This window comes from Nipponia nippon, unplaced genomic scaffold, assembly GCF_047370975.1.
Source record: "Nipponia nippon isolate SJK-2023a ecotype South Korea unplaced genomic scaffold, ASM4737097v1 scaffold_14, whole genome shotgun sequence".
Lineage (NCBI taxonomy): Eukaryota > Metazoa > Chordata > Aves > Pelecaniformes > Threskiornithidae > Nipponia > Nipponia nippon.
This window is the reverse complement of record NW_028262330.1, coordinates 13,698,570-13,711,428: the sequence shown is the minus strand read 5'-3', so window position 1 is coordinate 13,711,428 and position 12,859 is coordinate 13,698,570. Positions and strand designations below refer to the sequence as shown.

The window sequence follows — 12,859 nt, the reverse complement described above, 5'->3', positions numbered from 1 at the left end:
CACCCGAGCCGATGGCCTGTCTGTGTCCCCTGGTAGCGCTTTGGTACCTACACACGTCGCACACGGCTGCCAAGGGTTCATTTTAACGGGAGATGTGAATGTGAGAGTTGCACTGGGAGCAGGATCTTTCGGGGTCGGCGTTGCCTGACTGACCCTGTGCCAAAACCACTTGTAGAAAAGCAGCGCTTTGTCAGGCGTTGTCCTCCACATATGATATGAAGCTCAAAAAATACCTGCTTGGTTTAACAGACTTAACTGAGAGAGGCAAAAGTGAGGTTTCCTGTGCCACGGGGATGTGGAGCAAAATGTTCTGCGATGGGGGAGAGCAGGACCGGGACGGGGAGGGAGAAGGCAGGGACAGGGACGCTGAAGTCCCTTTCACAGCTTGCTTCTTCCTGAAAGGTAGCAGATGACACCTGATGAACAAAGGGCTGGAAACCTCCCGTGCGACGGCCCTTGGGAGAAAAGTAAGAGGCAAGAGAGGGAGAGAAGTATAAGAGGAGGAGTGAGACGCTTCCCTTGTTTCTGTTGGCATCTTGGGGAACATTTTGCTTAAATGAGTCCAGATTTGCTCTGCTAATCCCACCTGAGACATCAGCGAGTCACCACCCCACGGACCTCTTTTCTGTTAGAGAGTGATCAGCACTTACAGGTAGGAGATCCAGAACTGCTGTGTCAGGAGATGCCTCCTGGCTTGGTGGCCGAGGGCTTTCCTCGTCCTTCCCTATGGACATCAGGGCAGCGATTCCTAACTCCCAGCGCTGTTTCTTGCTTTCAGCCCGATCTGCTCGTGGTCTCTTTTGTCTTCAGAATCAAAAAACCTGATATCCTAATGCTAAGGTGGGCAGAATTGGTCGCTCCCCCCAAAATAATTGTGCCTTAAAATGGAAGAAGCCCCCCCAGTCCTCTGGTTCCTGCTCTTCCTGACTCGTGGCTGGAGGGCTCTCGGCGGCTGGGTCTGAGGTGTTTATCAGAGCCGGTGGGATGCAGGCTGTGATTGACATTGCCACTTTTCTGGCATAAGGTAGCTAGAGGGATGATGGAAACATGCTTGTTGCTTTATCCAAAGAAACTAAATCCTTTCCATTGACCTTAAGCAAAGGCCTCAAGGGCACATTTTTTCCTTGCTTTTAGTCTAAGTACAGGCTCCTAAAATTAAGAAGAAAAAAAAATGAACCAAACCTGTTCCCAGTCCTCCTCCCTACAGTATATTTTATAATTCTTGCTGTGCTGTTTCGTAATGAAAAAGTACCTGGCACGGCCCTTTGCATAATTTATTATTGTTGTACATCAGGAAGGGCTCTAGGTGCCTCGCAATAAATTTCGCAGGGCAGCGTCACCATTTCCTTCTGACAACCGCTCCCGTACAGTCTCCGCAGGATTGTATCGTGGCTGCCTCAGAGACGGGGAGCGTGAACACTTTGCAATATTGGTTGCTGAAACGAAGCGCTGCTTTGAGAGCAGCCCCCTTTCCAGAGACATCTGGTCCGGCGACACCTCCTGCGTGCTGGCTGGTTGAAGGTGACTGGGACAACTGGACCCTCGGTTCTCCCCGTCGGTGTTTCACCAGGCTTGGCGTGTGACTGCGACTGTGAGCGATGTGTTAAATAATGGTCTCCAGCGAGAAGTTGCCTGAGTTCCAGTTTAGGAGGAAAGCTGCCGTCTAAGGCCAGCGCTACGCTCTCCTCTCTCGGCGGAGAGCTGCCCGTCACAGCCTGGCACGAGCGTGGTTGCGCACCTCGCGCATGTGCGGCCACGCACTGTTATATTCAGCACGCAACGCTTGCCCAGGCGCAGATTTAAGCTCTTTTACCACAGCTGATCTGCTCCTGAGACTCGGGTAGTTTTAACTCTGTTTATGGCTATTCATACGAATGGTATTTCCATGCAGGGTAGTGTCAGGGATAATAAGTGCTAAAGGTTAATGGTGGATTTTGGAGATTTCAGAGACTTCATTCTCAGGTGTTTACTGCTGGGAGTTTCCAGTCTGAGGGAACTAATCTTAATCTGATAGCAATTTCTTGCACTTGAAGCCTAACCTGCTTTAGCCAGGCTTCACAGAGAAGGTATTTATGGCAGCTGTTGCAAGTGCTGCTGGATGTAGCATAAATCACGTATTGCAAGTTGCGGAGGTGCGTGTCTGCTGGTGCGGGAAGCGTCTGTGCAACTGTGAGCCGCCTCCCAGCCTTAAATCACCAAGATGTCCTGCTAGCTTTTGGTTCAGCACAAGTGTTTTACTGTGGGGGGGTTTCATGAGGGTAATGGCTGGTAACCCTGCCAGAGTCCCGGCTGATCTGGGCTTGGGTGGTTTTGTGCTCCTTAAGTGGAAGCACACTTGGGGCTGTAGGTGAATTATGGATAAATACTCGTTCTAATGAGGTGACCTCTAAAAATGAGCATACTTAGCACATTCCTGTAGTGCAAAATCGTCATCTCAGATTTGAATGCTGACTCTTGGATTATACTAAATTGAAGGTTTCATTGAAGGGCAGCGAATGTCAGTAACAGACAGACGTACTGAAAATACCTGGACCCTTGAAAGTGAGTTTCTATAGTTACAGGTCTTAAAACTAATAACTCAACCCCAGGCCTCTCCTTTCATTGAGATCCCCAAATAAACTGTGCTATTTGCTGAAGTTCTCCATGTTTTGTTTCAAAATTTGACTAGTTTTTTCTTGAAAAATGGTTTGTCTTGAGGGCAAGGCTGGAAACCTGTTTTACTCCCAAATTAGTTGTGCTGATGTGGGAGTGCATCCATGAGCAAGACTGGAAAGGAAGGAAATACAGCTGAAAAATGGTAGGTTGGAAGGGTCTGTGGGAAGGCAGCGCTGTGCTGGCAGCGATAGGGATAACGAGCCGTGAATCCTGGGTGCCTTCAGGACCTCAGCAGCTGCGGGGCTGCAGCTCCGAACACGGTAAATGTTCCTCTGCTGTCTCTACATCAAAGCAAGTGTTTTGTTAGCAGACAAGATCTAAAAATTTGGATAGTAAGAGCTGGTGGAAGAGCAGAGAGATCTATGGTGTTGTGTTTTTTATTTTTTTCCATCTCAGGTGAGGGTTGGCACTAGCTTTACTTTGAGATGCCCTGGAAAAGATCGGGCCTGATATTTTGCAGTTTTCTTCTAAGAAGATAACCTGAAACATTCAACTCCCTTCCCAAACAGACCCAACCCATCTGGCCTCCTGACATCCCTTCCTCCGCGTTTTCTCCATCTTTTTGTTGACATGTTTTAATTTTACCAGGGAGAGGTAAAAAGGTTGCACAGTTCATTGCAAATCCTTTGGTCATCTTCCTGCTGTTTGCTGCCACAACTCATTTTCCTGTGGTTGTATTTCTTTTCTTCTGGTTATACTAGAGCAAGGAAATAGAGCGTAGACTTGGTTCCTGGCGTATTGCTACTCCACAAACAGCAGAGAGACTTCAGTGTCCGACCAGGGAGAACAGCCACCTTTACGCTACAACAGTCACACTCACACTGTGACAACAAGATCTTCTTGAGTGCCATTACGCGGCACGTGCGGGACAACCAGGGGATCAGGCCCAGCCAGCATGGGTTTATGAAAGGGAGATCCTGCTTCACTAACCTGGTCTCCTTCTATGACAAGGTGACCCGCTTAGTGGATGAGGGGAAGGCTGTGGATGTTGTCTACCTGGATGTTAGTAAGGCCTTTGACACCATTTCCCACAGCATTCTCCTGGAGAAGCTGGCTGCACACGGCTTGGATGGGTGCACTCTGCGCTGCGTTGAAGACTGGCTGGACGGCCGAGCCCAGAGAGTGGTGGTGAATGCAGTCAAATCCAGTTGGCGGCCGGTCACGAGTGGTGTTCTCCAGGGCTCAGTGTTGGGGCCGGTCCTGTTCAATATCTTCATTGATGATCTGGATGAGGGGATCGAGGGCACCCTCAGTCCGTTTGCAGATGACACCAAGTTGGGTGGAAGTGTCGATCTGCTGGAGGGCAGGAAGGCCCTGCAGAGGGACCTGGACAGGCTGGATTGATGGGCCGGGGCCAACTGTGTGAGATTCAACAAGGCTGAGTGCCGGGTCCTGCGCTTGGGTCACAACAACCCCATGCAATGCTACAGGCTGGGGGAGGAGTGGCTGGAGAGCTGTCTGGGAGAAAAGGACCTGGGGGTGCTGGTCGACAGCCGCTGAACGTGAGCCAGCAGTGTGCTCAGGTGGCCAAGAGGGCCAATAGCATCCTGGCTTGTATCAGGAATAGTGTGGCCAGCAGGACCAGGGAGGTGATGGTGCCCCTGTACTTGGCACCAGCGAGGCCGTTCCTCGAGTGCTGTGTTCAGTTTTGGGCCCCTCACCCCAAGGCGGCCATGGAGGGGCTGGAGCGTGGCCAGAGCAGGGCAGCGAGGCTGGGGCAGGGGCTGGAGCCCAAGGCTGGGGAGGAGTGGCTGGGGGAGCTGGGGGGGCTCAGCCTGGAGAAGAGGAGGCTGAGGGGAGCCCTCATCGCTCTCTGCGACTGCCTGAAAGGAGGCTGGAGCCGGGGGGGGTCGGTCTCTTCTCCCCAGGAACAAGCGATGGGACGAGAGGGAACGGCCTCAAGCTGCGCCAGGGCAAGTTTAGGTTGGATATTAGGAAAAACTTGTTCACCAAAAGGGCTGTCAGGCGCTGGCACAGGCTGCCCAGGGCAGGGGTTGAGTCTCCATCCCTGGAGGTATTTAAAAGATGTGTAGACGTGGTGCTTGAGGACATGGTTTAGTGGTGGGCTTGGCAGTGCTGGGTTAACGGTTGGACTCAATGACCTTAAGGATCTTTTTCAACCGTAACAATTCTATGATTCTATGATAACAAGATGCTGATATTGCAGATTTGAACCAAGTGGAAAGCATTTTGGCAGGGATCAATTTGTATCCCTGCAAGACAGAAACCTTGAAAAAAATTCATTAAACTACTGCTGTTTTGAAAATTTTACTGCTTGGAAAGTGAGCATTTTCTTAGGCATAAGCTGAACATAGTTAGCAGTGTTGTTGAGGTGTGCAGGGAAGGGGGTGAGGAAATTCCAGGAAGAAAAAAGGATTGCTTTCTCCAACAGGAGGTTACTCAGAGGCTTGAGGAAATCATAGATGTCCTAGGTGAAGTAAAAATAGTAATACGGAATATATAAAGGAGGAATACTTTTGGACTGCACGTTATCTGCAGAATAGCTGTTTCTTCTTGTGTGGAGACTGGTTGGCTGTGATTGTGGTAAAGAGGCCTCAAAAAGAGTGATGAGAGCTTAATTGCAGAGCCAAGTGCTTGGATTAATCCTAGTGATGGATAGCAGCACATAAATAATTATACACTTAACCTAGCATCCAGTTACCAGCGCAGCAAGAAACAAATGCCTGCTATGAGCCTGAATTATTCTGCTGTGGCCGTTGTGTAGGTGGGTCTCCAGTGCGAGCTTGGCAAGGCTTCCCGGGCACCTTCACTGTGTCCGTTTTGGTGACAGTCTATGAAATGCCAAGGGATGGGCGTTCGTGGAGTAGCAGGACACAAAGGATCACGTCCTCCCTCACCTCAGTTCCACGCGGCGGCCTGTTGCTAAAACAACAACATCCTTTTAAAAATGGATTTGAGGAAAAGAATACTATGATTTTATGGCTGCAGTGATTTGAAATAAGGATTGCTATCCTTAAGGATAGAAGATTAACTTATTTGCAATCGGAAAGCTATTTCGGCTGTCTTTTTCTTCTCTGAGAGCAGCATAACTTAGGATACAATCCTGTTTAGATTCCTTCAAAACATAAGCAAATACTTCCCTTACCACTTGAGCTCAGCCAAAGCCAAGACCATCCTGCATTCAAATATAGTCTGGACTTAGTATAGCCATTAACGTACAGCTGAACAAACCCACTAGTCAAAATTGGGAAGACCGAAGTCAAGAAATTTCATAGTCTCAGGTCTGATTTTGAGGATTAACCTAATTTATGAAAAAGCGGTATGTTCCAAACTTTGTTTTTGGTTTCTTCCAAATCATTGCTTCTCCAGTTATCTTTACTTTTATAGTTCTCAGAGAAGTAGATGTTATAGTGGTCAATGATTAGAATTACGTGTTAAGGCAGCAAAACCTTTAAAGAACGTTTAATTAACATAAGGTGGATATTTCTGCAGCACGTTTTAGGACAATTTTGAACACACAACCTTGATGGTGATAGGGGCATTAGCGAATTTCAGAAGCAGCATTAACCCCAGGCCTCTTTATTATAGCGGAACAGGGTCGTCTGAATTAAATCTGTGCACAGCAAAATCACCAGCTAAGCTCTTGCATCTAAAGAGGCTCTTTTGCCTCCAGTGAGTTTTGAGTGATGTTTCTGCGAGGAATAGGGGCTTGGAGCTGCCAAAAGTTTTTTTGGGGATGAAACGCAAGACTTGGAGAGTATGTAGCTGAAGTACTCGATTTTTGAAAGGCTGCTGGAGAAGACAGCTTGCTTTGACTCTCGTCAGACTTCTTGTTCATTTGAGTGTGTTGCTTCATTTGCAGCACGCGTTTCCACGTGACTTGCGCTGAATGGAAATTCCCGGCGTTTCTCAGGATGTCCCTTTCTCCCCCGTCACGTTCCTTGTTCATCGCCTGAGCAAAAGCAAACCATCCTATTTGCTTTCCAGGGGCAGGTTGTGCTTCTGTGTGTGTTGGATTTATAGAAAATTCAGCCGTAGATGGTGGATCGACATCGTTGAAAGTATTCTTAGAAACCTACTGGGATAGAAATCAATAGACTGACGTTTAACAGTGATAAAAAAATGTTCTGTCACAGTGTGAAAAGAGGAAACTTGGTGTAGAAAGTTTGCAAGTAGTAAGAATAGGAGCAGGTTTTGAGAAGAGGAGACTTTCTGATGGGAATTTATAGTTAATTGTGTCATTTTCAGTGTTGGGCCACTTCAAAGACCCGCGCTCTTCTAAGTTGTATAAACATTGCTGTTAGAAAGGGAAAATCTCATGACACTGTGTTATTGCCCTTGAAGGAGGGATAGTGTTTCAGGCATGTGAATAAAACAAAGCTAGAAGAAAGATGACCGCTGTAAATGCCTGGACCCAGTCTGAGAGAAGAGTTTATACTGCGGTAACAGGACAAGCGAGCGGAGGGGCTGTATGACCGCTATCTGCAGGTGCCTGCCCAGCTCCGCTACCTGCGCCTGTCTGCACAGTGGCAGGGGAGGACCTGAGGAGAGCGGGCGAGCAGGGGGAGGTTTCAGGTGTATGGACCGGCTGGTAAGCGTTGGCATCTCCCAGGTCCTCGGCAGTCGTGAACTCAGTCTGGTTTTGCTGCGTAAGAAGGGAGGTGCCATTGGAGATGTAGTCAGAAGAGTTCGCGGAGGCTGGTCAGGCGACGGCACAGTGTTGCGGGTGTGTGACGGGTTGTGCGCTCACAGAGGGTCCCGCCAGGAAACCTGCGGTTACTCTGTGGTGTCAGGCCTGCCCGCAGCCGTACACTTCGGAGGAGCCTTGCAGGACTTCTCAAGAGACAGATGTAAGGTACAGATTGCTCTGCCTCTGTTTGCTAACAGTATCGGTAGTGTTAGCTTTGAATAGGTTCTTATGATGGGGGTGGTGAGGCACTAGAACAGGTTGCCCAGAGAATGGATGCCCCATCATTGGCAGTGTTCAAAGTCAGGCTGGATGGGGCTTTGAGCAACCTGACCTAGTGAAAGATGTCCCTGTCCATGGCAGAGGTGTTGGACTAGGTGGTCTTTGGAGGTCCCTTCCAACCCAAACCATTCTATGAATATTCCTGTTGGTCATGCATGGTCTGATCTTTCAGAACATTGTGGATGATTGACATCAAAGATGTGGAGGGGTGATAAGTTCTGCGGAAAATGGTAGACTCTCATCTTGGTTTTGCCACCTTTTTGGTTTTGTTCAACTCCTCCTTTATTTCTGGGTCACGTATGAGGGGAAATTGAGCTCTTTGGCTTCTTTTAAGTGATTCTTCTGCAGTTCATTGGGCACATGTGCTGCAAGAGCCTGAGCTTAGAAACTCACTACAAGAAAGATATTGAGGTGCTGGAGTGCGTCCAAAAAAGAGCAACAATGCTGGTGAAAGGTCTAGAGCCCAAGGCTGGGGAGGAGCGGCTGGGGGAGCTGGGGGGGCTCAGCCTGGAGAAGAGGAGGCTGAGGGGAGCCCTCATCGCTCTCTGCAACTGCCTGAAAGGAGGCTGGAGCCGGGGGGGGTCGGTCTCTTCTCCCCAGGAACAAGTGATAGGATGAGGGGAAACGGCCTCAAGTTGTGCCAGGGGAGGTTTAGATTGGATACTAGGAAAAGTGTCTTCACCGAAAGAGTTGTCAGGCGCTGGCACAGGCTGCCCAGCGAGGTGGTTGAGTCCTCACCCCTGGAGGTGTTTAAAAGACAGGTAGATGTGGTGCTTAGGGCCATGGTTTAGTGGTGGACTGGCAGTGCAAGGTTAGTGGTTGGACTTGATGATCTTAAAGGTCCTTTCCAACCTAAATGATTCTATGATCCTTGTAATATTTCATGCCCTGAAATTACTGTAAAGTGCTTTGACCTGTAAGTAGTTTTTTCTCTTTTTTTTGGTCTTGGAGTTACCCAAAACACCTCTTTGTGCAAGGTAGAAGAATGCTGCGGAGCAGGATAGTGCCTTCTGGCTTTTCCCAGGAGGGCTGTGAGATGGTTGGGAATATGACACCCGCTCTAGGGTGCAGGCAAAGGAAGGTTGTTGGAGGAATCCGGGTATTGTGCCAACTTTCGGGTGGCCGGTGCCTCCTGGGATGAACAGCAGTGAGTTGTTAAGACATCACCCAGGCAGCAGGAAACTCAGGAGGGTTCAGCTGTGGGCTCCTGGCAAATTGGGGTGCAAAAGGCCCCCGTCTCAGTGTGTTTTGGTGGAGAGGAACGCAGGTTTCCTGAGGCTGAATGGGAACAAGACAGGGTCTTCTGCAGCCCAGTGGGAGGGCTGGGAAGGGACATCTCCCTTCGTAGTCCCTGATCCTGCTGTTGCTCAAGCAGGTCATCTCAGCTTCAATGAAAAATACACAGCCAGTGGCTGGAGCAGTGACCAGGACCACTTCTACCCTACTACTTATTTATTTTCTTTTTCCCCATGCTTTCTCAGTTGGCTGCAGAGCAAAGCCTTCTCTCACCTGGTCACCCCTCCGATGGGCTGAATTTTGCTCTCTGCTTGGCAACCCGCTTGGCAGAAGGAGCGTACAGAAGATCTCCTCCGTCCTCGCTCAAGCCTGGTTATCTCCATTTGCTGTTAGGCTGAGGAGGGTCAGGAATCCCATCAGCCCTCCTACGGTTGGGGCGTTACAGAAAAGCCATCCCAAGGTCCCCTTTCACCTGCCCAGCGCCATCTACCCCGGGTGGTCTGGTGGCATGCCCAGGCTGTGCTGAGCAGGTCGGGCCCCTTTGCCACCATGGCTGAAGTTGAGCCTGCTGGCATGGATCCATTTAACGGAGTGGTTGTACATGGAGGATGCTCGGAGCCCTGGCAGCTGATGCTGTCACAGGAGGTGCTTTGGGCACCTCGCTTTGGTGACTGACTTCGAATGAGATGGGGAAAGACCTTGGGGTGAGAGCTGACTCCCATTTCTCCATCCCCGTGTCCCGAACACGAGCTATGATTTGCTAATGTTGTTGTGAAATGCGTTTTCCTTTTCTTACAATATGTTTATCTTTTTTCCTGTTTATTTCCTGATGCTCTTAATATTTTGTTGCTGACAAAAAGTTTACTTTATGTTCGTTGTCTCCCAGGTAAACGCAAAGCGCTGAAGTTAAATTTTGCAAATCCACCTTTCAAGTCCACAGCAAGATTTACTCTAAACACTTCTGGAGTTCCTTTCCAAAATCCACACATGTGAGTATAAAGCCAAAGGCACAACTAGTGGAACGACTTTGAAAGTATTTTGCCAACAGGCAGTGTTATTTTAATGCAGTTTGATTACTTCCGTTATTTGTAGGTTGCTCCAATCTGTCAGTTGTAGAAGACTTTTTTTGGTGTCCCTGTCCCTCCCCATCCCCCTCCAACCCCTCCCTCCCTGAATTAAAAAAAGGTTAAATTTGGTATTTTCCTGTTTTACACTGGAGCTACTGCCTTCCAGAATTGATTAAATTGAGATAAATTGTAGCTGCTAATGCAAGATATGCATTAGATATATATAATGATAGATAAGATATACAATGAAGTTACACAAGATATATAAGGAAGGTCCAGACCTATTTACTGTCATTTTCCTGACTCTTTATTCAGTGCTTATTACTTTTTGTTAGAGAGAAGTTCTTGTTTCTATGTTACTTGTAAAAGACATAACCGTGATAGATTTTTTTTCAGCACTAAAATAAACAAAGATTTGAGGTTATTGTCATTGTACCAACACAGAGATGTCAGGGAGTTACGCAGTGATTAGCTTGCACTGAGTTTTCCAAATAGCTAGCTGCAGGAGATCCCTGTCCGAAGTTTGAATGTAAGTGTGGCACAGAGCTGTTCCTGACGCTAGTAAATAACAGCAGTACATCATCACAGAAAATATTAGCTTTGTATCCTCAGATCCACCAATCTAGACGGATGGGTGACGCACCCACAGCCTGTACGTGTGGCAGAATGCAGCTAGCGTGCAACGATGTCCCCAGTTTTTCCTCTCTAAGCTCCCCGGCAGGTCTCAAGCGTTTTGTCAGTGGCAAGTCTCAGAAACTGCCCCTGCAGCTTCCCCTGCTGCCTGGGCTCTCCGGGGTGTCCCTGGTTATAGGCTGCTTCTGCTTGGCTCTGCATGTCGCTGCCTCTCTCTTTGAGCTCAGTGCCTTCTGCTTCCCCAGGATACACCCTCTGGGGTCTGTTCCTCTCTCTGGTAGCTTCTTTATGCTGGGGATTTTCAAGGAAGCCTTTAACGAGTTAGAAACATGTTTCTGAAGAGTTATCAACGGTAATTACAACATCTAGAAATTTTATAGACCACTTTAGATGATTCTTCTTCTCATCCCAAGTGACCTTTCCAGCAAGTCGTCTTCTCTCCTCCTCTGTTTTTCTCTCCGAAATGGAGTATTCTCACTGGTTGTAGAGCTAGCATTTATATATTCGCTTTTTGTGTGTCTCCCTCAACATCATCAAACCCTTGTAACAATTTTCTGTAGAACGCCATCTGGGACTCTTTCCTCTCTCAAACCTCCCCATGTCCATTAAATAAATGACTTAGCCTCAGCTAGCGAGTTCCCACCATCAGCCATCTGTAGGGATTTGACCTTTCTGTGTTTATCTACACGGATTTCTGTCTTGGATTCACTGGAAGTCACGGTGGCTCCTGTCTAGCACAGTAGAGCTTTCGTTGTTAGTCAGTGACATCTTAACTGTCAACGTTGTCCGTTAAGAAGGTGCTGCTCTGTCTTCGTGGGAGTTGCAGTTGTTGGCAGGGGTTGGATCCTGGGCTGGTTAATGGTGTAACTGGTTCTGAAGTGTCTCGGGTTGGATATGATAGCTGTTCAGGTGTCAAAAATGATGGTGATGTGTCTGTGCTAAAGCTTTCTTGGGAGGCTACAAGCTGTACTAGCCATTTCTATTTGAAAGAGGTGGGTGCTGTTGGTTGGATTGCTTTCTCTGCATTGAGGCTGACTAAGCTTGGGTACAGCTAATTCATCCTCCCATCCTTTGTGTTGTCCATAGCGGATGCTGTTCCTCAAAAGCAATGTTCACATCTCATGGTTGCACGCTTCTCTCAAGTGTTTGTGTTGCAGCTGGTGCATCACGGTGATGTCTCTGCATTTCCCGCCTGCTTCCTGGAGAGGCTGAAATGTTTTTTCCTCTGTTGTCTAGAAACCTCTCTAGACTTCAGATTTGAATTGGATATTCCAGACCTCCTGGCCCGGATGCGTTCCTGATGCAAGGTCTGTTTCTGTTCACTGAATCACTTCTCCTCCCCAGCCTGATGGAGCAGAGTGGCCTCGGTGCCCTCCCGAGATGAGCGCTGGCTCGATGCTGCTGGGGATTTCCCTGTGCAGACCCTGTTGGTCCAGATGGGTGGATCTGAAGATACAGAGAGGTCAATTTCTCACATGAAATTTGGGTTTCTGTGACTTGGATCCACCGATCCGGAGGTGTCCCATTGCTCCTGCCTCCAGGAGGGCAGAGGGTCCTGTCATCAAATGCCCGTTGCCTGTGCCGAGCTCTGGCTGGGGCGCGAAAGGAGGCAGCCAGCCGTGTCCTGCAGCTGCTATGAGATGTAAATTGCCTATTAGCTGTATTTTGCTTGATTAACAGGTTTTGGTCGGGGAACTGATCAGGCTGGATTGGTGGATGTTCAGGTAAGAATGTGGTTTCTTGCTACGTAGACAGAAAGCAAAGGAGCAAATGGAGCTCCTTGTGCCCATGCATGTGTTAGGAGGGAGGAAACCTCTGCGTAAACTGCATCACCGGAGCAAAGACACTGCTGCTGAGGAGGGAAGGCACGTCGTGCCAGAGGTGGCCTTGGAAATTTCAGGATATTGGGTGTAGCTATGCCTCAGCGCCGAAGCTCTGTACCCTGGTAAAATGGGTACAGACCCCACGTACCCCGTCAAGGTGTGATTCGGCTTTTGTTTTACAGTTCGTTTCTCAGTCTGAGAGGTCTCGGGAGTGTTGGAAAAGAAGTTGGGGAGTGTGGAGGAAACCATTTTGGGAATCTCTGTAAGCCAGGGGTGGTGCACACGTGGGCTGGAGGGGACTCAGTGTGGATTCCAGAGGGAGGTTTCCCAGGTGATCCGTGCATGACTTCTGACTCCATTCAGTCATGCTATTTCCTTGGTTTTAGCGGCATGTTATCTGGAGCAATGATTTCAAAGGCCGTGGAATCCCAATTGCAAAATACGACATTATTAAGACTGACCAGTGCTTCCCGGTTGCCTTACATCCCGTGGCACGGAATACCCTCTAGCCCGGC

The 12,859-nt window shown here is 48.7% G+C and overlaps 1 protein-coding gene across 5 annotated transcripts in view; it reads left to right on the top strand.

Moving 5' to 3' along the window:
• Positions 1-12,859, top strand: part of MAP2K4 (mitogen-activated protein kinase kinase 4) — a 104,870-nt gene that overhangs the window by 30,006 nt on the left and 62,005 nt on the right. For 4 of the 5 annotated variants that reach the window (XM_087751330.1, XM_087751331.1, XM_087751334.1 and 1 more), the window contains exon 2: positions 9,708-9,810. In XM_087751330.1, coding sequence (XP_087607456.1) covers positions 9,708-9,810 — 103 coding nt within the window. Of the gene's footprint in view, positions 1-9,707; positions 9,811-12,213; positions 12,246-12,859 lie in introns of those variants that run through there. The other variant, XM_087751335.1, reaches the window with a different exon arrangement.